This window comes from Balaenoptera ricei, chromosome 2 (assembly GCF_028023285.1).
Source record: "Balaenoptera ricei isolate mBalRic1 chromosome 2, mBalRic1.hap2, whole genome shotgun sequence".
NCBI classification, from domain to species: domain Eukaryota; kingdom Metazoa; phylum Chordata; class Mammalia; order Artiodactyla; family Balaenopteridae; genus Balaenoptera; species Balaenoptera ricei.
In genome coordinates this window covers 68,593,862-68,620,138 of record NC_082640.1, presented here as the reverse complement: position 1 = coordinate 68,620,138, position 26,277 = coordinate 68,593,862, and the positions used below count along the sequence as shown (strand labels likewise).

General features: G+C 36.7%; 1 protein-coding gene across 2 annotated transcripts in view; it reads left to right on the top strand.

The window, feature by feature from the left end:
- Positions 1-26,277, top strand: part of PIAS1 (protein inhibitor of activated STAT 1) — a 120,316-nt gene that overhangs the window by 2,105 nt on the left and 91,934 nt on the right. For both annotated transcript variants that reach the window (XM_059912918.1, XM_059912917.1), the window contains exon 2: positions 23,914-24,358. In XM_059912918.1, the coding sequence (XP_059768901.1) occupies positions 23,914-24,358 (445 nt within the window). The remainder of the gene's footprint in view (positions 1-23,913; positions 24,359-26,277) is intronic.

Sequence of the window (26,277 nt, the reverse complement as noted above, 5' to 3'; positions counted from 1 at the left end):
AAAAATGAGCCTGCATCAGATGAACTCTAAACACTTGGGGGGAAACTTTATTTTTCTAAAATTGGTCTCCTGTTTTGCTCTCTCCAAAATCTACTTGAGTTTTTCCAAAGGAGTTTTTTTCTAATATTATGTTCTGTTGTACAGTTTTTTCCTCCAGATTATAATAACTGCTCTTGACATACTGATCTGTCATTGTGTGTGCCCAGTACTTTGAGGAGCTGTGATAAATTGCTTAGTTGGTAATAGCTGTGTTAAACATTATGTTTATATTTGATTGTGGTTACATTTGCTCTTTTTTTTTTTTTTTTGAAGGGGAGGAGATGATCTTAGGAACACCTACCATAGTTATTTAAGAATGTGTATATGTAATTTTCTGTGCAGTAAGCTTTGGAAGATATTCCTTTTGAAATTATATTTTCTGAGTGGTATTTTGTTTCTTTGTTTTTTGTGGTTTTTGGAGGTAAGTAGCACTTATTCCTAATAAGGAATGAAAGGTCAGAGTAAGAATTAAGAAAAACTCAGATTTTTCACAGTTTTAGGTGAAAACAACAGTATTCCAATGGATTTCCAACTATGAGGCTTTGAGTAAATAGTGACTTTTGTTATCTTAATTTACAACCCACATTTCATTTTGCTGTGGATTGTATTCATAATTTTTTTCCTCGTGACCCATTTTAGTGAGTCCTTTTAAATGTATAACAGATCTGCAAGATCAGATGGGAAAAATGGATAGATCTGTACCCCCTGTAGAAATTGTGCAAGCTGCAACACTTAAAGATATTGCCAATAAAAATTAGATTGTGAGTCATACATATCAAAAAGTTCTCTGTACTTATTTGTTTATGAAAGGTTTAATTTTTCATTAGGGGAATACCCATAAATGACATTTGTAAGAATGTAGAGAGTGAGCATTTTATTGTCTTTAGGAACTTAAAAGCAGGAGGGTGTGATGGCCAGGTGATTTTGGAAGTTAATCTGACAGCTTCATGTAGCTCCTCTTAAAGTACTTTAAAAAAAAAAAATTACAAATGTTTTTTGCATTAAAAGTCAAATTGCGTTATATTGCCGTTTTTAACTCACCGGAGGAACAGTGGGAAGGAAGAAGTTCATTATCATTTTAGTGGAGTAAATAATGGAATTCAAGGGGAAGAGAAATCATACTTTAAAAACCATACCTTTAAAAGTAGTATCTGTATAAGCGTGTCAGTAAATTCTGTTGTCATATTCTGCCTCTCTGTTTTCAAGAACTAGTCACTTAATTTTGATCTTTGTGGTGTAATTTGTCTGCTTTTATTTCAGATAGAAGCAAGTAAATCTGACAGTTTATTCATGGATTTGAATTGAATCTCCATAACTTGCTTTTCTCAAGTGCCACATTTAGATGGCTTTTTAAAGTCACCATTTTTATGAACAATATTTAAAAATTTGTAAAACACTTTAATATTTGAGTATTTCATATAATTGTTTTGAAATATCTCCTTTTCCTCCTCCGTTTTCTCCTGGATGATTGTATTGTCTCTCTTCAAAGGGTCTCTTGTAATCCCTGTTGATTGCAGTAGTGCTTAGTGGTGAGTCCATAGCTGATTAACCTTGGGTTTCTCCTGGTGAACTCCATCAACATGCTGCTCCAGGGTTCTTGCTGTGGCTTTTGAGTTCAGTGTAATTAGCACCCTTTCTTGCTTGTAACTAGGGATAAGAAAAGAAAATGTCTTAGAGTTGTAGTAGGGACGGGAAGAATTATCTAAATTTCTGGAAAACTGCAGTGTTTATGATGAGACGTAGCCTTTAAAAACAAACAAAACCCCTGGTTCATTACTTCATAGAATTGATTGTAGTGTGTTCTGTAGAAGTATTCTGCTCTGGCATTAAGGACCTTTTTTTTTTTTTTTTTTAATGTTTGAATAATATCTTATATGGTACTTTGCAGTTCATAATGTATCACATTATCTCATTTGATTTTTCCATCAGTTCTTTAAGGTAGGAAAGGCAGGTAATATCTCCCTTTTACCAATAAAGTAAGCCCAGAAAAGGTAAGTGACTAGCCCAAGGTCATACAAATAAAAGTGGCAGGGACCTGAGCCTAGGTCTTGTGAGTTCAAAATCCTGTACTGTAGGCTGCATTAAAGGTGCCATGTCAGTCCTGGAGCCCTCTAGGGTGCCTCGCTCACAAAGAATTCTAGTTATGTTGTTGCTAATACTTTCCCTCTTGCTCTATGCCAGGGTATTTTTGGATATTCCTTGGCCTTTTTGCAAAGAAGATTTTTGAGTTTGTTAGTTGGAAACATAGACATTAATTCTTGCAAATATCATTTTACTTGAGAAAGTTTCAGCGAATACTGAAAAGTAAGCACAAAAATAAACAGCACCTGTAATCCCAGCACTTAGAAATATCATGGTTAACATCTGGGTATCCATTTAGACTTTCTGTCTGTGAGTAAATGCATATGTATATACATCACAAAAGAGATTGTACTACTTTTTATTTGTAATCTGCTATTTTCATGGCTATCTTTCCAGGTTAGTAAATATAGGTCTGTATGATCATTTGAAAGGTAACGTATTTTATTCAGCTAGTCCCCTATCACTGGGCAATCAGATTACTTCCACTTTTTTTTTTCTTTTTTGCTATTTTAAACAGTCTTGACAAACAGCCTGGTAGTAAAGTTTGCAATTTAAAAAAAAATTTTTATTTTATTTATTTATTTTTGGCTGTGTTGGGTCTTCGTTGCTGCAAGTGGGCTTTCTCTAGTTGCGGCGAGCAGGGGCTACTCTTCGTTGCGGTGCGCGGGCTTCTCATTGCGGCGGCTTCTCTTGTTGCAGAGCACGGGCTCTGGGCTCACGGGGTTCAGTAGTTATGGCTCGAGGCCTCTATAGCGCAGGCTCAGTAGTTGTGCCACATGGGCTTAGTTGCTCCGCGGCATGTGGGATCTTCCCAGACCAGGGCTCAAACCTGAGTCCCCTGCATTGGCAGGCGGATTCTTAACCACTGTGCAACCAGGGAAGCCCCTGCAAATGTTTTATTCTAACTAAGTATATTCTACAGACTTTTTTTTTTTGTGCTTCAGGGAACAGTACAAATAGGATTTTGATTAGATTAAGGTTGAGTGAAAAGTAATTTTTGATTTGTTCGTTGTTTATACCTTTATTATATCTGTTCCTATAAATCTGTCAGTAAACATTATATAAATGATCTGAATCAGAACATTTGATAAAGTATGAAATAGATTACGAAAATAGAAATAGATTATGAGAATTTTTGCTTTACCCATATTTTTAATCTCAAAGCAAAGTGTTGCTATAGTATAAGATTGGTAGGTAACATTGTTTTGGAGAGGCTGTTAGAGAAAGGAGGTTTCAGGCAATGAAAACATTTTTCTATCTTAAGAACCTTTATGGGTTAAATCAATTAATAAATGCATGTGTGAATTGAATTAAGAATATTATTTGTGCAACATCTGAAAAAGTACTGCACTGTAGGAGGAACAGCTGATGAAATTAAGGGTATGAAATTGATCATACTCTAAATTTGATATGTTAAATTTGGTCCTCACCTAAATCTTTAGCATTTATATAACAAATTGTATCATTAGGATTTTTCAGAAATAGGTGATAGAGATATTTAAAAATACTTAGTTGTCCTTTACTATCAATTTCAGAAATAGTACTAATTGTTATGCATTTTTTTTTTTTGCTATTCTTACTGCAAAATGTTTGAGTGCTACTTCCTCTTCCATGTTAAAAATTGTGGAACTCCCATTGCTTTTGATTCCCTCTACTCTTGGTTTCGTGGTAGCACGTGAATAAAAACTCCCTAAGCCCCTACTCCCCTCAGAATTTTCTGGTAAACGTTCATTCTTAGCCATGAACTTCTAAAATTCATCAAAATGAAGAAATCACCTTTTTTCCTTTTCTACTTCACATTAGATCAAGCAAACAAAACAAACATAAACCCTTTGAACATTAACTGTAACTTTGAAATATCAATAACTTTCACAGGACTGTTAATATATGTTCCTATTTTTAAAAGCTCCATCTCTTTCTTACCTTTCCTGCTATTCTTTTCTGCTTTCAGTTTCCCCCCTTTGGTTGCCAGGTCAGTTTTCCCCAAACACTCCTTTCATCCTGTCACTCCACTGGCTTTCCATTGAAAACAGGATAAAGTCTTAGCTCTCAGTTTGGTATTCAAGATTTTCTATAGTCTGACTCTAATACATTTCATGTGTCTGTTTTGTCTCCTCCACTGTATAGCAAAAGTTTTTAACTTAAAGCCAGAGCTGTTAGTTTGCTTTTTTGTTGTTGACTAGTGTTCTGCTTTGTACACCACTCCATTTTCCCTCATCCCTACCCTGTGGACACAGTAGGTGCCTAAGATGTATTCGTGAAATGAATTACATTCAAGGTTTGTTTCTGTTAGTGAGGGGGCAGATGCACATGTTTATATGACAAGTCTAAATTGTGAATGTTCTGCGATAGGGTCATATCTTCATACTTTTTCTTGTGGCTGCTGCGTAGATGAACTTGAATAACATTAAATCCAGGTAATTTATGAAAGTCTGTTTTAGGTTTACCTTTTACATTTCTTTAAGTTATATAGATAATAAATGAATACATTTCTCATTGTAATGTTATAGCAGTAAGTAGAATAAAATTTTAAAGGCCTTCATTTTCACCCCACCCACTCCTTACCCCTTGCAACCTCTTTGGTACCTATTCTATTTTTTGAGAAGGAGAGAGCATAAGTTTTATTGAGGTATAATTCACATACCATGCATTTCATCCATTTAAGTGCATAATTAAATGGTATTTTAATATATTCACAAAGTTGTGTAACCATCACCGCAACCAGTTTCAGAATATTTTTCTTACCCACCCCCCCACCCCCGCCAAAGAAATCGTGCACCCTTCAGCTATCACCCCATTGCCACAACACACCCCACCCTCAGGCAACCGCTATCTACTTTTTGTCCCTATAGATTTGCCTGTATTGAACATTTCGTGTAAATGGAATCCTATAATATGTAGTCTTTTGTGTCTGACCTACTCATTTTTCTTTGGACATTTAATTATGTATGTCTGTATAACATTTGTAATTTATTGTATGTGTGTATGTCTAGATGCAGAACAAATTAGGAACATACATGGAACTCAGTATGTAAATATTTATTAAATGAATGTACATGTATTACTATAATAATCATACTATATACAATATCCTTTGACTTTTTTCACTTAACGATATACTATATTGAAGCTCTTTCCATGACATGTCCCAAAACGAGATGGTCTCTTTTTTACGGTGCAAATATTTCATATGTATGTTTGTAGAAGTTTACCTCTTGAATTTATCAATGTATATGTCTAAAAGTTCTTAACTTGTTTTGATGGTTTTGCTATATTGTTTTTATAAAAAAAAATAGTTGCCACATTTAATGTAACTCCTATAATATTAATATTGGAATTTCACTTAAAAATAGGAATGAAAACTAACAGATAAGGGTTGTTTGGCTTGAGGAGAAATGAATGTAGGCTCTTTATGGGGTGCTGGCAGTACACAGCCAAAGCAATTCATTTTGTATTTGGGTTTCTGAATGTGAGCAAGCCTGTTTTTAGCTTCACGGCATAGTGCTTAAAATAGAATTTAAACATGCTATCTTGTGCATTATGGTGAATTTTAAGACTTTTTCTTGTAGCCATGTAGGTCTAATCTTAAGATCTGAAAGATTTCAGGGTAAATATTTTTCTCATATATTAAAATCATCAGTCTGGTCTATGGGCTTCTGTGAGTTAACCCAAGAAAGAGAACGTAGAGGCACCTAGCTCAGAGTCTAGCTTATAGTAGGTATTTGGTAATTATTTGTTATTTATTCAGGAAGTATCATATTCTGTCGTTCATTATATGTTTGAGTTCCGACTGTATGTGAAATGCCAGATTATCACTTGGTTTGAACATATCACCATATAAATGTGTGTATTTATTTAAACACTCTTGTTATAGTGGGATATGTACTAAAAATATTTGTTTCTTAATCATCCAAGTAATGCACCACTTATTACAGTGGTTCTCAATGTGTGTTTCCCAGACCTCTGGTAGTTCTTCAGACTCTTTCTGGGGATCCTGCAGGTCAAAACTATTTTCTCAATAGAAGTAAGACATTATTTGCTATATTGACATTTGCAAAATCAGTGGTGGGTAAAATTACATGAATTAAGGCAGTAACACTAAACTGTACTAGTTTACGACATCATGCACTTGGAATTAAGATGATGCAGCAATAAAACTTATTAATTTCATTATGTCTCAATTCTTGAATACGTTTTAAAATATATTTTGTGTGATGAAAAGTCCTGTAAACCACTTTTACTGAACACCAAATCTGATGATGGTTAATTCAAGAAAAAGAACTTGTGCAGTTGTTTGAGTTGGCATGCTGAACTAGCTACTTTTTTAATGGGACACCATTTTTATTTGAAAGAATGGCTGACGAAGTATGGTTATAAAGACTTGGGTATTCGGCAGACGTTTTCTCAAAACTAAACCAAGTGAGCCTGTCACAGCAAGACAAACTGAAATATTTGTTGCTAATGATAAAATTTCAGCTTTCAAGTGAAAATAGAATTTTGGAAGACTTGTGTTTGCCACTTTGAGCTTGACAGTTTCCCAATACTTTTTTTTTTTTTTTTCGATAAGATCAGTGGTGGTGGTTTTTTTTTTTTTTTAATTTATTTTTTGGCTGTGTTGGGTCTTCATTGCTGCACACAGGCTTTCTCTAGTTGCAGTGAGCAGGGGCTACTCTTCGTTGTGGTGCGCAGGCTTCTCATTGCAGTGGATTCTCTTGTTGTGGAGCACGGGCTCTATGTGTGCGGGCTTCAGTAGTTGTGGCGCACGGGCTCTAGAGTGCAGGCTCAGTAGTTGTGGCACATGCGCTTAGTTGCTCCGCGGCATGTGGGATCTTCTGGACCAAGGATCAAACCCGTGTCCCCTGCACTGGCAGGCGGATTCCTAACCACTGCGCCACCAGGGAAGTCTCCAGGGTGGTATTAATGAATGTTATATATTGAAGTTGTAAAGTGAAAAGGTCAGCATTTGGAAGAACTGCATAACTCACTGAAGCAATACTTTCTAAATAATCAATGCATGGTATTGCAAAATGGTAAAAAGATCCATTGGAAATGTAAGACAGACCAATGGACTTGAGTATATCAGAGTAGGAAATGTTCATTGATATGGTTTCAGATTCCATATTGGAACAGCCTTTAAGAAACTGCCACTTGTTGAGTTTTGGTAGAGGACCAAAGAATATCCACAGTTATCTGAGAAAGCTATTGAAATACTCCATCTTTTTCCACTACGTATCTGCATAAGGCTGAATTTTCTTCATGTACTTCAATCAAAACAACCTAATGCAGTTTGAATGTGAAAGTGGATATGAAAATGAGGCTGTCTTTTTTAAACCAGACATTAAAGAGATGTGCAAAAATGTAAAATAGTGACTATTTTTACAATTTTTTTTGTCTTGGAATAGTCTTTTTAATTTAATATTTTGATCTGTGTTAAGTAATTTATTATTTTTTTAAATGACAAATCTTTAAAATTTTTGTTTTCTTTTTTCTTTAAAAGTTTTAAATTATAGTGATATATACATAACTTAAAATTTACCATCTTATCCACTTTTATTTTAAAAAATTAATTTATTTTTGGCTGCGTTGGGTCCTCGTTGCTCCACGGGCTTTCTCTGGTTGCAGCGAGCAGGGGCTACTCTTTGTTGTGGTGTGCAGGCTTCTCATTGCGGTGGCTTCTCTTGTTGCGGAGCACGGGCTCTAGGCATGCGGGCTTCAGTAGTTGTGGCACGCAGGCTCAGTAGTTGTGGCTCGCGGGCTCTAGAGCGCAGCCTCAGTAGTGGTGGTGCACGGGCTTAGTTGCTCCGCGGCACGTGGGATCTTCCCAGACCAGGGCTCAAACCCATTTCCCTTGCATTGGCAGACAGATTCTTAACCACTGTGCCACCAGGGAAGTCCCTGTGTTTAGTTTTAGAGTATTAGGGTGACCATATATAATTTATCAACCAAAGTGGGACACTTTTAAGAGTGGAAAGGGATGCTTTTAATAATGTTGCTAGAACAACAGATGTAAAATGGAAAACTTGAAGATCTTGTAATTTTTTCTAAAATACTTTTTTTGTGAAGTGCTAAGAAATGAGATGACAGAGATTAAAAAATGATAATAATAAAGAATAGTTTTGTGGCCAAGTAAATTTGCAAAATGTTGGATGCAAAGTTAACATACTTCTGCTGGACTTCTTAGGACCTTTAATGAGTGAATGTTATTTGAGAAGGGAGGGCATGATGGGGAATTATAGACTCTTGAATTTCCTGGACCGGTTTTTTTTTTTTTTTGTCCTTATTTGAATTTGTTACAATATTGCTTCTGGTTGTTTGTTTTGGTTTTTTGTCCCCAAGAAATGTGGGATCTTAGCTCTCTGACCAGAGATCAAACCCTCACCCTGTGCATTGGAAGGCAAAGTCTTAACCACAGGACCACCAGGGAAGTCCCTCCTGGACCAGTTTTACCCCAGCACCCTATTACTCTGAATATCTATTAACCGTATGAACGTAGTTTGGAAAATGGTGACTTGGAGTATCCTGTCATTTAAATTGGAGCTTTTTAATGTGAAGCCCAATCAGATTGCTTCTCAGTTATAAGTTTTATTTGGGATTTTGTTTTGTCATATCTGGGCAGCTAACTTTATTACAATGAGTAAAATTTGAAGTTTAAAAAATATAACCTCATAACCTAGTCATTATATGCAGATGACATACTATATATAGAAAACCCTGAAAACTCCACACAGAAACTACTAGAACTGAAAAATGAATTCAGCAAGGTAGCAGGATACAAGATTAACATACAGAAATCAGTTGCATTTCTTTAACAAATATCAGAAAGGGAATGTAAAAAACAATACCTTTTTAAAAATTGTATTTATTTTTTTAATATTTATTTGGTTGGAGTATAGTTGATTAACAACATTGTGTTTCAGGTGTACAGCAAAGTGATTCAGATATACATATACATGAATCTATTATTTTTCAAATTGTTTTCCCATTTAGGTTATTACAGAATATTGAGCAGAGTTCCCTGTGCTATACAGTAGGTCCCTGTTCGTTATCTATTTTAAATATAGCAGTGTGTACATGTCAATCCCAAACTGCCAGTCTATCTCTCCCCCTCCACCCCTCCCACTGGTAACCATAAGTTCTCTAAGCCTATGAGTCTGTTTCTGTTTTGTAAATAAGTTCATTTGTATCTTTTTTTAAGATTCCGCATATAAGTGATATCATATATGTCTTTCTCTGTTTGACTTACTTAGTATGATAATCTCCAGGTCCATCCATGTTGCTGCAAATGGCATTATTTCATGCTTTTTAATGGCCGAGTAATATTCCACTGTATATATGTACCACATCTTCTTTATCCATTCATCTGTCAATGGACATTTAGATTGCTTTCACATGTTGGCTATTGTAAATAGTGCTGCAATGAACATTAGGGTTCATGTATCCTTTTGAACCACGTTTTTCTCTGGCTATATGCCCAGGGAGTGGGATTGCTGGATCATATGGTAGCTCTATTTTTAGTCTCCTAAGCAACCTCCATGCTGTTCTCCATAGTGGCTGTACCAATTTACATTCCCACCTATAGTGTAGGAGGGTTCCCTTTTCTCCACACTCTCGCCAGCATTTATTGTTTGTAGACTTTTTGATGATGGCCATTCTGACTTGTGTGAGGTGATATCTCATTGTAGTTTTGATTTGCATCTCTAATACTAAGCGATGTTGAGCATCTTTTCCTGTGCCTCTTGTTCATCTGTATGTCTTCTTTGGAGAAATGTCTATTTAAGTTTTCTGCCCATTTTTTGAATGGGTTGTTTAAAAAAACAATACCTTTTAAAATCACACCAAAAAAAAAAAAAAAACTTAGGAATACACCTGACCAAGGAGGTGAAAGACTTATGTGATGAGAACTATAGAACGTTAACAAAGAAAATTGAAGATGAGTCAAAGAAATGGAAAGATATCCCATGACTGGACGAATTAATATTGTTAAAATGACCATACTACCCAAAGCAATACACCGATTTAATGTGATCCCTATCAAATTATCAATGGTATTTTTTGTAGAAGTAGAACAAATAATCCTAAAATTTATATGGAACCATAAAAGACCCAGAATTGCAAAAGCAATCCTGAGGAAAAAGAATAAAGCAGGAGGCATGATCATCCCAGACTTCAGACAATACTACAAGGGTTTAATTTCCAAAATATACAAACAGCTCATACAACTCAATAACAACAACCCAATCAAAAAATGGGCAGAAGACTTAAATAGACATTTCTCAAAAGAAGACATACAGATGGCCAATAGGCACCTGAAAAAGATGCTCAACATTGCTAATTATTAGAGAAATGCAAATCAGAACTACAGTGAGGTACCACCTCACACTGGTCAGAATGGCCATCATTAAAAAGTCTGCAAATAACAAATGCTGGAGAGGGTGTGGAGAAAAGGGAACCCTCCTACACTGTTGGGGGTAATGTAAGTTGGTGCAGCCACTATGGAGAACAGTATGGAGGTTCCTCAAAAAACTAAAAATAGAGTTGCCATATGATCCAGCAATCCCACTCCTGGGTGTATTTCTGGACAAAACTATAATTCAAAAAGATACATGGATGAATGGATAAAGATGGATAAATGGATAAAGAAGATGTGGTACATACATACAATGGAATATTACTCAGCCACAAAAAATGAAATAATGCCATTTGTAGCAACTTGGATGGACCTAAAGATTATCATACTAAGTGAAGTAAGTCAGAAAGAGAAAGACATACTATATGATGCCACTTATATGTGGAATCTAAAATGTGACACAAATGAACCTATCTACAAAGGAGAAACAGACTCACAGACATAGAGAACAGACTTGTGGTTGCCAACGGGGAAGGAGATGTGGGAGAGGAATTGACTGCGAGTTTGGGGTTAGTAGATGCAAACTATTACATATAGAATGGATGGACAACAAGGTCCTACTGTGTAGCACAGGGAACTATATTCAATATCCTGTAATAAACAATAATGGAAAAGAATTTTTTTGAATAAAATAAAATTAAAAACAACATTTGTGGGAATTTCCTGGAGGTCCAGTGGTTAGGACTCAGCGCTTTCACTGCAAGGGCCTGGGTTCAATCCCTGCTTGGGGAACTAAGATCCTGCAAGCCTTGTAGTGCGGCCAAAAAAAAAAAAAAAAAAAAAATTGTATATATCTTTTTCTAAGCTTGTTTTTCTCTGAAAGCTATAAATCAAGCGTATGATAACCTTGTTTTTCTTGTGCACCCTGGACAGTGTTTATTGAATAATTACCTTAAGATTGGAGAATCTTGGGGAAAAATAATCATCTGAATCCTAAGTAGTTGAACGATCTTATTTGTAACCTTAAACTTTGTTATCTGGAGGGGAATTTCTTATCATGTGCCACTGGGCTCTATAGTCTTTTTTTTTTTTTTTTTTTTTAAGTATTTGTTTATTTATTTATTTATGGCTGTGTTGGGTCTTCGTTTCTGTGCGAGGGCATTCTCTAGTTGTGGCAAGCGGGGGCACCTCTTCATCGCGGTGCGCGGGCCTCTCACTATCGCGGCCTCTCTTGTTGCGGAGCACAGGCTCCAGACGCGCAGGCTCAGTAATTGTGGCTCACGGGCCCAGCTGCTCCGCGGCATGTGGGATCTTCCCAGACCAGGGCTCGAACCCGTGTCCCCTGCATTAGCAGGCAGATTCTCAACCACTGCGCCACCAGGGAAGCCCGGCTCTATAGTCTTGACCCTGTTATATCCCAAGTTTTAAGGATGACCTGTATGAATATTTAAGAAGCAAAACTCTCAGATTTTGTAGGTGTCAGAAAACTGGGAAGAATGTTAGATGACAAAATCAAGAGGAATTAATTCCTTGATAATTAATTCCTTGATAATTAATTCATCATCATCATCATCATCTCCTGTGCACTTACTAGATGTCATCTACCATACTTAGCATAGGTGATATGGAGAAAAGTGTCCTTGAAAGTCTCAAAGTCTAGGGGAGGACATAGACTAGAAAATCAGCTGTTTACAACACTGTGTGATAAATGCTACAGCAGAGAGTGCAGGGTGCAATTCTTCAACAGGGTTTTGAAAGGCTGGAATAATGAACTTGGAAAAAACGAAGTTTAACAGCGCTGTATATAAAGTTCTATTTTTAAATTTTAAAAATTGTATTAGAGGATGAGGAGGTTTAACCTAGTAGCATTTCATGTGAAAACAATTGAATAAAGGTTTTAGTTAACCTCAAGCTTTTTTTTTTTTTTTTTTTTTTTTTTTTTTTTTTTTTTTTTTTTTTTTAAGGGTTTGGAACTTCATGATTTTTCTTTTTTTTTTTTTTTTTTAATTAATTAATTTATTTATGGCTGTGTTGGGTCTTCGTTTCTGTGCGAGGACTTTCTCCAGTTGCGGCAAGCGGGGGCCACTCTTCATCGCGGTGCGCGGGCCTCTCACCATCGTGGCCTCTCTTGTTGCGGAGCACAGGCTCCAGACGCGCAGGCTCAGTAATTGTGGCTCACGGGCCCAGTTGCTCCGCGGCACGTGGGATCCTCCCAGGCCGGGGCTCGAACCCGTGTCCCCTGCATTGGCAGGCAGATTCTCAACCACTGCACCACCAGGGAAGCCCCTAACCTCAAGCTTAATGTGAGCGACAATGTGATGTGGACGTGACTCCCTGTCCCTGCTGAAAGAAAAGCATAACGTACAACATCCTTCCACTTGCCTAAATAAAACAGGCCAGTCAGTCTAAAATGCCTTATTAGGTTGCACTGGTAGAAATAGCTCTGTTCATAATAAGAGAGATAGTACTAAGAGTAGTCAAACTATCATCTGGATTATTTCATTCACTCTGAGTATGATGGCCAGGGTGGGAAGGGGTCTATACCAACAGGATGAAATTTTAGAACCATTGGGTAGAAGTTTAAGGAAAATTTCAATTCATAGAGCTTTTCAGTAATGTAGGCTGTTTTAAGATTAGATTGTGAACTCATGTAAGTGTTTCAGCAGAGGCTGGGAGACCATCAATTAAGGAGGTTACAGTAGAACTTCATATATGAGATGGAGAGTTGGACAAGATGATTGCTAAAGTTCTATTTTAAACTAACAACATTGTAAGTCAAGTATACGTCAAGAAAAATAAAGTCCTATTTTATGTTATGATCCTATGATTCTACAGTTTTTAAAAACATCATTTCAGGGCTTCCCTGGTGGTGCAGTGGTTGGGAATCTCCCTGCCAATGCAGGGAACACAGGTTCGATCCCTGGTCTGGGAGGATCCCACATGCCGTGGAGCAACTAAGCCTGTGTGCCACAACTACTGAGCCTGTATGCCACAACTACTGAGCCCGTGCGCCTAGAGCCCGTGCTGCGCAATGAGAGGCCGCCACGGTGAGAGGCCAGCGCACCGCAATGAAGAGTAGCCCCCACTCTCTGCAACTAGAGAAAAAAAAAAACAAACCCATGTGCAGCAACGAAGACCCAACGCAGCCAAAAATAAAAAATTAAAAAAACAAAAACTAAAAAAAGAAAAACATCATTTCATGGACTTCCTTGGTGGTCTGGTGGTTAAGACTCCGTGCTTCCATTGCAGGGGGTCCAGGTTCGATCCCTGGTCAGGGGAGTTCCGTATGGCGCACGGTGCGGCAAAAAAAAAAAAAAAAAAAAAAAAAAATCATTTCAAATTCCCTAATGATGTCTGTAATTGTCAGTACTCTGCAGCATTGTGTGGACTTTGGCATCTGACTTTTGAGTCTGAGCTCCACTATTTACTAGCTCTAACTTTGATTGAATAGGTTACACTTGTTACTCTGAAATAGTTCTCTTGATACTTTCCCTCTAAGGTTCTTACTTAATCACTTTTCTGGGACCCAGATTGAAGGCTGTGATTTAAAGATTTTGTATAGTTACAGAATGCATTTTTTCTCACTTTTTGTTTTGTTAATATTTATCTATTCTTTTACACTTCTTAACTTTCTCTCAGATAGAGTATAATGTATCTTTCATTGCATCTTGTCTGAAACTTAAATTAGATGATATCTCCAGTTGTAAATGCAACATTTTGTTTGGTTTTGGTTGGAGGAGTTTGTGAAAAAATATTCATTCTTTTATAATTTGATAGACTTAAAATTTCTTAAAGCTTTATTTATTTTATTTTTTTATACATTTATTTATATATTTAAAATTTTTTGGCTGCGTTGGGTCTTCATTGCTGTGCGCAGGCTTTCTCTAGTTGTGGCGAGTGGGGGCTACACTTCGTTGTGGTGCGTGGGCTTCTCATTGTGGTGGCTTCTCTTGTTGAGGAGCACGGGCTCTAGGTGCGTGGGCTTTCAATAGTTGTGGCTCATGGGCTCTAGAGCGCAGGCTCAGTAGTTGTGGTACACGGACTTAGTTGCTCCACGGCCTGTGGGATCTTCCCGGACCAGGGCTCGAACCCATGTCCCCTGCACTGGCAGGTGGATTCTTAACCGCTGTGCCAGCAGGGAAGTCCATAAAGCTTTATTATTTTTAAATTTTAGATTTTATTTGAAAAGTGAACGATTGTTCTCATGATCATGTATAGCACTGCTTTTTAAAAGGCACCTTATCTAGATTATTGAACGTTCTTGCAGATTTTCTTTGCAGTATTTCTTGGTCCTCTCTCCTCTATTTCCACTGTCACAGTTTCTTCTTACATGTAGATAAATAATTCTTGCTTGCTGCTATCTCTTTTAGCTAGAAGTCTTATTTCTTAGTCTCTTTCATCCATCCTATAGGTGGCTACTTGAATAACCTTAAACTATTTTTATCACTTGTTTACTGTCCCCAAATAAGCATTTATTCCACTGCTTGTTCACTCTGTAGAGTCTAATTTCTCTCACTGTCATTTAGTGCCCCCATCCCAGTGTAACACATACTCTGTCCTGGCTAAGATTTGTGATAAGACACTTGTATTGGTTAGTGGTTATAAATTTGAGCTCTGGAGTCAGGTCAGGTTTGAGCCCTGTCTCCATCACTTATTTACTGTTTAGCATCAGTTCTCTTAACCATAAAATGGGAATAATATTGGTCTGTCTCTTGTGTCCATGTGAGGGTTAAGTAAGATACTCATGCTACTATAATTAATATGTAATTGGCATATTATAAGCATTTAATACATATTAGGTTTATCATTATTTTTACTGTATCAACTCATGTATGACACTTATATTTTTGATTGAGAACATTGCTCATGGAGAGATTTCACTGACCATACAGATTGTATTTCCTTAACCTGTGGAAGAGTAGAACGAAAAGAAAGATTTCACTTAATAGTTATAGCATTATAGAATTTTGAAATTGAGGAATCTTTGAGAAGCTCTAGTCAATCTGTCATTTTTTAAAGAGAGAAAATAGACCCTGAAAGATTGTGATTCAGTAAATTAGTGGCCGAGTTAGTATTAGAATCCAAATTCTATATATACTAGTACCATATTATGTTGTATTTGTACCTAGCACATTTGAGAATTGAATTAATATGATCATGAGTCTCTGTTGCTGAAGAATAGCTTATCTCTATGTGTTCATTGTTTGTTCCTATATTCCCTTTCTACAACTCATTTAGGGCTCATTCATGGATCCAAAAAGCGTTTATTGAACATCTGTGTGCAGAGCAGCTTTTTACTTAAAGTTATATTTGTCCTACCTCTGCATAAGAAGTTTGGCAATGTGTTAGAATTTTAAACTCTTAATTTTTAAATTAAACTTTTTTTATTGTAAAAAATATTTAATCCAAATTTTAAACTGTTTTGATTTGGATTTGTTATTTTTAGTATTCGAGTTATCATCTAGAAGGAGCTTTTGAAGGACATATCCGTGGGTTTCATGAAATGTGGTAGTACATAAATGGGGATGATATTTAAATTATCTATCAAAAATCAAAGCCATGATATGCCATTTCAACAGAGTGTTAGGTTTATACTTTGCTTGAAGGAGAATGGTTTATACTTTGCTTGAAGGAGAATGGAATCTTCATGTTTTGTCATTATGTGGGAGCTAAATGCAACCCATGTGATGGAAGATACCAGAAGGGGAGAAAGATAATCAGCTAGAGGAGTAGGCACTACAGGTCATTTTTCAGTCATCTTATATTGAGAAATAAATAAAAGATGAGAAATCAGGTGGAACAAGATTATGGAGAAGTATGTAACCAGCCTGACTTGCTACTTTAGTAGAAACTGTCTAACTAGGTTTTCTGGTTGAACTGGACATTGTTGACAAATTGCTAATCTAACAGCTGTTTATTAACTATTTCAAGTGGAGAGGATTAGAAGTGATCCTAAAGTCAGTTCCATTGAATGAAGAATCTGACTTTGAAAATAATGAATAAAATATTTTTGTAGTACCGTACAATCTTTATGCAGTTAGAGTATTTTTGATGATTGCTTTTGTGGATAGAAAGTAAAAGTATAAATGAAATATTATGACATTGTTAAATGCCTATTTTGACTGTCTTTAGAATTCATTTTGGTTTACAGTTGTTTACAAATTGAGACCAGATAAAGATTCATAATATAGAGTCTGCTTTATGATTCATCCCCTAAAATACTGAAGTGGGATGTGTGAACGAGAGTAATTAGGTGGTTCAACAGGAAGTACCTAATTCTTATTCACAATTTAGGTATGACCTTTAATAACGTAGGGTCATAGCTAATGAGACAGTAACATTGGCCCTTTTTATTTAATCTCAAAAAGCTGTCTACAATACTTATTAATATTGCTTGACTATTTCTTGTATTTCTTTTTCTCAGAATATAGTCCCTGCCTCTGTAGTTGGAATGGTGTTCTTATACAGGCACACACACATAACTGTGTGTGTGTGTGTGTGTGTGTGTAAAATGTTACATATCTGAGAAGGAGATTAAGTTGAAATGTGTTCTTATATAATGGTGAGGACCTTCCCCTCCTTCCTCCCCATTCCCCTACTCTGCCTTGAGAACACTGGAAGTCAACCTTGTACTGCCAAAGCAGGAGGTTGGAGGATTCCTCTGTGTCAAAAGTGATCAGATAAAAGGAAAAAATGGAATCCTCATGATAGCCAAGTTCCTGCCTTATCATCCTAGAGTGCAGTACTCCGGTCTGCTCACTCACACAGTTCATCTGATCATCTTTTTCGTGTCTTACTCTTAGATATAAATGTACAGCCAAAGGTTCCGTCTTACTTGAGGAAAACGTCAAGCATGAAAGGCAGAGACCAGAGAGAATAGCAAGAAAGAACTCAGATTACAGAGACAGTGCAGGCAGGTGAAGAAAACAACAACATCAAACATCCTATTTATTTATATTCTCAAGAGAAAAGAAGATGCTGTAGTAAAAAATAAAATAAAATTAAAAAAAAGAGAGAAGATACTACACTACATTCATGTAAAATAAGAACAAGATGTAGAGGGAAAAGAAAAGAAAAAGAAAAATGCAGCAAACAGAAAAGAGCTCATAGGAATTAAAAAATTTTTTTTTAAATTTATTAATTTATTTTATTTTTTTTGGCTGTGTTGGGTTTTCGTTTCTATGTGAGGGCTTTCTCTAGTTGTGGCAAGTGGGAGCCACTCTTCATCGCGGTGTGCGGGCCTCTCACTGTCGCGGCCCCTCTTGTTGCGGGGCACAGGCTCCAGATGTGCAGGCTCAGCAGTTGTGGCTCACGGGCCTAGTTGCTCTGCGGCATGTGGGATCTTCCCAGACCAGGGCTCGAACCCGTGTCCCCTGCATTGGCAGGCAGCTTCTCAACCACTGCGCCACCAGGGAAGCCCCGGAATTAAAATTTTAATAGAAGAGTTAGAAGATGAAGTTGAGGAAATCTCCCGGAAAATAGAGCTAAAGACAAGAGATGTAAATGCAAGAGGAAAAAGAAAACAGAGCAAAAGAGAATTAGACAGTCTAGCAAGGCCAGTATCTAAATAATAGGCATGCAAGAAAGAGAACAGAAAAAAGTCAAAGGAAGATTACTGCAAGAAAACTTCCCAGGGACTTCCCTGGTGGCACAGTGGTTAAGAATCCACCTGTCAATGCAGGGGACACAGGTTCGATCCCTCGTCTGGGAAGATCCCACATGCCGCAGAGCAGCTAAGCACATGTGCCACAACTACTGAGGCTGTGCTCTAGAGCCCGCGAGCCACAACTACTGAGCCCGTGTGCCACAACTACTGAAGCCCACATGCCTAGAGCCCGTGCTCCGCAACAAGAGAAGCCACAGCAGTGAGAAGCCCACACACTGCCACGAAGAGTAGCCCCTGCTTGCCGCAACTAGAGAAAGCCAGCATGCAGCAACGAAGACCCAACATAGGCAAAAATAAATTTATTTAAAAAAAAAAAAAAGAAAACTTCCCAGAACTGAAGGACATATATCTATAAATGTAAAAGACTTAGCAATTATCAGTTCATACAATAAAAAAAGAAAAAACCTACTCCAAGATACAATATTGTAAAATTTCAGAACACATACAGAGAAGCTTCTGGAAGCTTGCTGAGGAGGATATATAGGTGACTGTGAAAGACTGTGGATCAGAATGGTGCCAGGCTTCTTAAGAGAAGATGATGAGGAAAGGCCTTCAAAATTCTGATGGAACATACTTTCCTGTCTGGAATTCTATACTGAGCCAAACTCAGTTACTAAGTATGAGTAAATGAAGATATTTTTAGACAATGCAAGGGATTTTTAAAAAAGTGTACTTCCCATGCCCCCTTCTCAGGAAGCTACTGGAGGAAATACCCCACTAAAAAGAGAAAATCAAGAAAGGAAGAAGTGAGATCAAGGAAACAGGGGGTCCAACACGAAGAGTGATAAGGGAATTCCCAGGATAAGTTAAAGGGAAATTCCATGACCATAGTTTTGTACCAGGTCTAGAGAGCAAGCAGTCTAAATTAGAACTTGATGGAGGATTGTATGAAGTATATTTTTAAGAAAGAAATTAAAGGACTTCTCTGGTGGCGCAGTGGTTAGGAATCTACCTGCCAATGCAGGGGACATGGGTTCGATCCCTGGTGTGGGAAGATCTCACATGCTGTGGAGCAACTAAGCCCGTGTGCCACAACTACTGAGCCTGTGCTCTAGAGCCCGTGAGCCACAACTACTGAGCCTGTGTGCCACAACTACTGAAGCCCATGCACCTAGAGCCCATGCTCCACAACAAGAGAAGCCACTGCAATAAGAAGTCCCGTGCACCGCAACCAAGAGTAGCCCCTGCTCGCTGCAACTAGAGAAAGGCCACGCGCAGCAATGAAGACCCAATGCAGCCAAAAATAAAATTAACAAAAAAGAAATTAAAACAGAGATTTACCTGATATATTTGAATACGTTGAGAGGAAAGTTAACACTAGCAATTTAAAGATGAATTAACCGTAGTTACACAGAAAATTAAGCAAATGCAAAAATGGTGCAGTTATTAACTAGAAGGAAAACAAGGTCATACAAAAAAAGAAACAGTAATCATGATGTACTTTTGGCTTGTCTGTGAATATTATTTACGGCCATAGTAATAATATAAACTCTAACAATTGATTCAACCAAAAATGATGATGGGAAGTTGTAACAGATCTAAAACATTATCTTTTAATAGGAAGTCAATTTTTTTCCTAAAGGGAAAAAATTTTAAATAACTAATAGACCTACTATATAGTAGAAATAGGGAAAAAAACGCCTGAAGAAATAGCTAAAAAGACTTGAAAGTAGTTGCCTTAGGGATGTGAAAAATGGGGACAGGGCAAGTGACATCTGTTTTTCTTGTAAAACTGTTCGACTTAAAATGGTGTGCAGGTCTTTCTGATTAAAAAGATTCATTTTAAAAAGATGCTCCTCACAGAATGCTTTCTGTACAGAATATACACATTTCTCAGGCATTCTATCATTTGGGGTTGTAGAGTCAGCAGAATGCTATCCAAGGAGGTAATGATTTCTAGTAATAGCAGTGGTTGATGTTATCCTTAGTTATAAATATTCATTTTGTTGTAGTGCTAACAAATGGAGATTTTAAACACACGAAAGATTAAAATACATTGCATTTCAACATTTCACATTTAAGTGTTTAGTTTTCCTCTGTGTTGTCAACACTTTACATTGTGAATTGACTGCTCCATGCTTCTTTGAAGCTTTTTGGTTGAGAGATACTTCAGATGGTTGCGTTTCCTGCCCTCTTTTATTTGTTTTTTTAAACAGTGCATGCTTATTACAGTCCTTAAGATTATGCAGCAGCTGCTCCAATAATAGCAATAGATAGCACCTCATCTTTCACTGTACCTGATTACAAGGTGCAATGGTTAATTTGAATCCAAATGTTTTCTTTTATCTTAACCACCAATTTTTTTTACAGCTAAAATGTTGAAGCTTGAAGTTGAGATTGAATGTTAAATAAATTGATCTTCTAGAAGTTTTTCTCTTTCCTAATTAAAAGGCATGTGGTTTGTTTTCGCTAAAAGACACTAACATAGTGTAAAGGTACAACATTTGGAGTAGAAGTAGTTTTGTAACATTCAACAAATTTCTTAACCTTCCTAGGCCTCAGTTTTCCCATCTGTAAATTGAGGACAATACCTACCTTATAATTGTGATGATTAATTATGCGTCCTGTGAAAATGAAAACAAAAATTATGCCTATGTCATTAACTTTTTTCTTTTGATCATCAAGCATGAGATTTTATTTTATGCGAGTTGTCAATGTATTCTTCCATAGAAATAGAACAATAATACATCTGTGCTGCATTTAAATAAATCCTTATACACATAGAGTTAGGACAAAAGCTGTCATAAGTTTATGGTAACCGCTGAGTTTCGGTTTTTGTGTTTGACTTAAGAGAATGGAGCTGAATTGAAATGGAAAGACATTCTTCTCTTTCTAAAACTTTATCGTGTTTTCTCTGTAAAACAAAATACATTTGGCCAATGCCAACTTAAATTTAGTTTTAACCTATAATCTTTGAAGCATAATTCATGTTATTTCTCTAAGAGCAGAAGCTTATTAATACAGTGCTTTTCTGTTGAAATCTCTGTTCCTTTTAAAATAAGTAAAAAAAAATCTTTAAAACTATTTTGTACTCTTAGGACAGTTTGGATAGTAGGGAGAAATTGATATCCTGCTGACATTATAGTAATTATTTAATCTCTGATAACAATCTAAAGAGAGAAACGTTATAGGATTTGGGCTAGAATTTGTTTTTTTTTTTAAATTTTATAGCTACTTTATTTATTTATTTATTTTTGGCTGTGTTGGGTCTTCAGTTCATGCGAGGGCTTTCTCTAGTTGCGGCAAGCGGGGGCTACTCTTCATCGCGGTGCGGGGACCGCTCTTCATCGCGGTGCGCGGGCCTTTCACTATCGCAGCCCCTCCCGCAGGCTCGGCAGTTGTGGCTCACGGGCCCAGCTGCTCCGTGGCATGTGGGATCCTCCCAGACCAGGGCTCGAACCCGTGTCCCCTGCATTAGCAGGCAGATTCTCAACCACTGCGCCACCAGGGAAGCCCCTAGAATTTGTTTTTTAAGGGCTACATTATATCTTTGAACATAAGAGCTTGGGAGTCCATTTGGATTTATATTATAGTTATATGTATAACTTATCACTGTAGAATCTACCCCCACCCTTCCTTCTGGTGTGATTTTCTTATTTTGTTCATCATTCATTCATTGTCCTGTCATTATTGTTGGGCCCTAGTGTTAGATGCTGAAGGTAACATGACCTTGTACCATAGAGCAGGGGTCCCCAACCACCTGGTCCATGGCCTGATAGGAACTTGGCTACACAGCAGGAGGTGAGCGGTGGGAGAGCAAGCAAAGCTTCATCTGTATTTACAGCTGCTCCCCATCATTACCACCTGAGCTCCACCTCTTGTCAGATCAGCGGTGACATTAGATTCTCATAGGAGCGTGAACCCTACTGTGAACTGCGCATGTGAGGGATCTAGGTCGCGTGCTCCTTATGAGAATCTAATGGCCGATGATCTGAGGTGGAGCTGAGGTGGTGAGGCTAGTGCTGGGAAGCAGCTGCAAATACAGATTATCATGAGCAGAGAGGTTTGACTGCACAGAGACCATAATCAATCAATGTGCTTGAATCATCCCGAAACCATCATCCTCCCCTCCCTGACCCATGGAAAAATTGTCTTCCACGAAACTGGTCCCTGGTGTCAAAAAGGTTGGGGACTGTTGCCATAGAGGACCTCAGTCTGGTCATGGAATCATTTGTAAAAAAAAGAAAATTATAATACAGCAAGATAAGTGCTAAAATAAAGATATGAAAAATGGCCAGTAAGAGTAGTGAAAAGAGAGTCATTTAGTTCTGCCAGGCCTAAAGGGCAAGGCTGACAAAATCTGGGCTTTGAGGAAACAAAGCATTCTCCAGGCCAGGGAAGGTAGGGCAAGGGCTCATATTTCTTTGATTAACCCGCTATATTGCATTTAAAGCTCTTTATACACTTGTTTTTCTCACCGTTTTATTTTTCTTAATTGTTTTGTAATCTGCAGATAACTTCTAGATGATTGGCTTGAGATGAATGTTATCCCAGGGAGTGGTGGTAAATTAGGGAAGGCAGCTTAGCTTTTGTGGTATTTGGGATGAGGTGAGGGGAGAAAACAGTTGTGCAAATAGAGAGTAAATGGTAACCTTACATGTGTCTTTCATCCTGACACCTCCCTGTCAGTGGTGGTAAAGTCAGGATTCTTCTGTTAATAGCTGTATGATCTTGTTTTCCCTTTGGATTTCATTTTCCTCAACTTTAAAATGAGAGAATTGGTGTGGGTATTTCCTGTTGGTAGTCTCTTAGTAGTTGGGGAAAAAGGAGAAATAAGTTTGGGAACGCAGAGTTAAAGTTAAATAGATTTCTTTACTACAGCCTTATGCATTATGGCATGTGGATTGAATTCCTGGACTTTTGCCGCGTGGCTTGTGGGATCTTAGTTCCCCGATGAGGGATCGAGCCCAGGCCCTCAGCAGTGAAAGCACAGAGTCTGAACCATTGGACTGCCAGGAAATTCCCAATTCCTGGACTTTTTAGCCTGGCTTTGCCAATAGAGTGTCAATAATATGTTTCCAGTGTCATCCTTTTCCTAATGGTTTAGTGGAAAGATCATGCATGGGCTTTAGAATTACACATAACTGGGTTTGAATCCTCATTGATACTTAGTAGCTATGTGGCCTTAGGTAAGTTGTTTAACCTTTCCTAACTAGTTTCTTCACATGTAAAGCAGGAAGGGTAACACCTTGTGGAGTTGTAAAGATTTAATGACAACCCATATGAAAATATCAAATGTATCTGGTATATAATGGGTCAAAAAAGGTATAGTTTAAGCCCTATAAATCCCAAAGTCAGTATAGAATGTAATATAATGTTATTTGTATCCTGCCTACATCTGGTGCTTCAGGTGGACTGTTTATATGTTTCACATATACTTATATAATTTTCCCCTAAGAAAACAAATGTTCTTGAGGGCTCATTATCTTTTGCCATCCACACAGCACTCAGTACTCTCCTGGAGACTTAGTAAGTGCTTGATAAATACCTGAAAATTTCATTATAACAATGGAATGAGGTGAGATGTGGTTCTACTTGGTGTATACTTATTTTACATCTTTCATAACCCTAGGTAGAAGTTAGTGAATTTATGAATATTAATTTTAAATTTCTTTGGTTATATCAAATGATTAGATTTTAAGTTTGAAATAACTGGAATTGACTGTAAATAAATTGGCCTTTGTAAACAAACCATAAGGATAAAGTGTTAAAGTATCGTTTAATGTTGTAAATTATATTATTGGAATACTAATGTTTTACATTTTGTTTTGTCTCTAAGCAAATGGTTATGAGCCTTAGAGTTTCTGAACTCCAAGTACTGTTGGGCTACGCTGGGAGAAACAAGCACGGACGCAAACACGAACTTCTCACAAAAGCCCTGCATTTGCTAAAGGCTGGCTGCAGTCCTGCTGTACAAATGAAAATTAAAGAACTCTATAGGCGGAGGTTCCCCCAGAAAATCATGACGCCTGCGGACTTGTCCATCCCCAACGTACATTCAAGTCCTATGCCAGCAACTTTGTCTCCATCTACCATTCCACAACTCACTTATGATGGTCACCCTGCATCATCACCGTTACTCCCTGTTTCTCTTCTGGGACCTAAACATGAACTGGAACTCCCACATCTTACGTCAGCTCTTCATCCAGTCCATCCGGATATAAAACTTCAAAAATTACCATTTTATGATTTACTGGATGAACTGATAAAACCCACCAGTCTAGGTAAGATTATTCTGTAATGATTATTTGGTTACTTTTGGAGGATACATTTTCATTTTTGAGTTTGAATTTGACCCAGATTATTATTCATAATAAAATTTATATTTGGTGGTAGGATCTAGATGGTAAAAAGGATCTTTCAATTTTAGACAAATTCAAATATATAAAAGCTGTCTTTTAGACAGAAAAAAAGCATATTCACGTCTTCCGTGATGGTTGTTGACACAGTAAATGTTAAAAACTTTCCAAGAATATAAACGTTTTTAAAGTGTAATATTTTAGATTGTTGATTACTATTTTATAATAACCCTTACAAAATTAAAATTAAAACCCAGTAATTACTATCAGTCTCTGAATTCAGTTTTTAATTTTCAAGGGTTGATGACATCTAAATCAAATGACTATTTTTGATTATTTAAATGAGTAAATGGTTTAAATTTTTATAAAGGAGAGTTGAACTTTGATGTGTAGTATTTTAATTTCAGTTGACTTTTTCAAGTGGATATGTGTACCTTTCATTTGTACACATGATTATGGTTATATAATCACTTGAAATTTCATGTACTATGTTTTCCCATCATTTGATAAATGCCTAGTCTATTAATAGAATTCGATGTATTAATCAACTTGAAATTTTAATTGCTATAATGCTACCTTACTTTATTTAAGGTAGAAGAAAATTGACCCTGTTGGGATCTCTGCTACCTTTGGTGTAATATATTTAAAATATCAGACTTCCAGATGCTGGTTTGTTGTTATAAATCAGTGGTTGGCAAACTATGGCTGGCAAGGGAAATTCAGCCTGCAGCCTGTTTTGGTGAATCTGAGCTAAGAATTTTTTTTTTTTTTTTAATATTCCTAAAGAGTTGTAAAATAAAACAAAAACAGAAGAATATGCAACAGAGACCATGTATGTCTGCAAAACCTAAAATATTTACTGTCTGGCTTTTACAGAAAAAGTTTGCCAACCCCTGTTACAAATCAGTAAACATTTCAGTTTGGGGGATTGGTGAGTGTTGAATTTTGAGAACATTTACAGAAATTCTTTGAACTGGGAAATGTTTGTTTTAAATTATTTTTAGCAGAATAACTGAATAAATTAAGATTATAGGAGTCATTTTCAAACAACATGAATTTTTTCACATGACTTTATTTTTTAAATAGCCATTAATAAGAAAACACTTGCTGAGAACCTACTGTAAGCTTTTAAAACTTATACATGCTCATTATAAAAAATGAAAGTGCCAAAGTCCCTTCCTTGTTAGCAGTTCAGTATATATGCATATATAAGCAAGTTATGTTTCTTGTTTTTAAGAAGGAATCATATTGTATCAATACATAGTGTTCTGTGACTTGCCCCTACCCCCTTTTTTGCCTTACTAATATATTACAGACATTTCTCCTTGTCTGTCTTTCCCATTTTTAATTGAAGGCTATACATACACACACGTATATATAGTGTCTTTGTGTACATGTGTGAGCATGTGTGTGTGTATATATATATATATATGAGCTAATTTCTTATTAAAGACTGTATTATTTTATGTTCTAAATAAGTCCTCTATTAAAAGACGTATTTTCTAGTTTTTCCCTGCCAAAAACATGCTATAGTGAACATCATCTGAAATTTGAAAGGAAAAGAATGTTGGTGGCTTTTATTTGATTTGATTCCCAGCTCTCAAATTTTCTTTGGGTCTTAACAATTAACATATCTTGTTGTTTTCAGTTTCACTAATATAAATTTCAAGTACCAGTGTGAATAGGTGATGTTTACGTACGTATCTAAATTTTGTTATGAAAAGTAGAAATCAAAGTGGACATAAATTCTGGTTATATTGGATAATATTTTAAATATTAATAAATAAAAATAGAGCATTTAAAATTATTTTTATTTTACTGAGGTACTTTGCTTAAATATATAT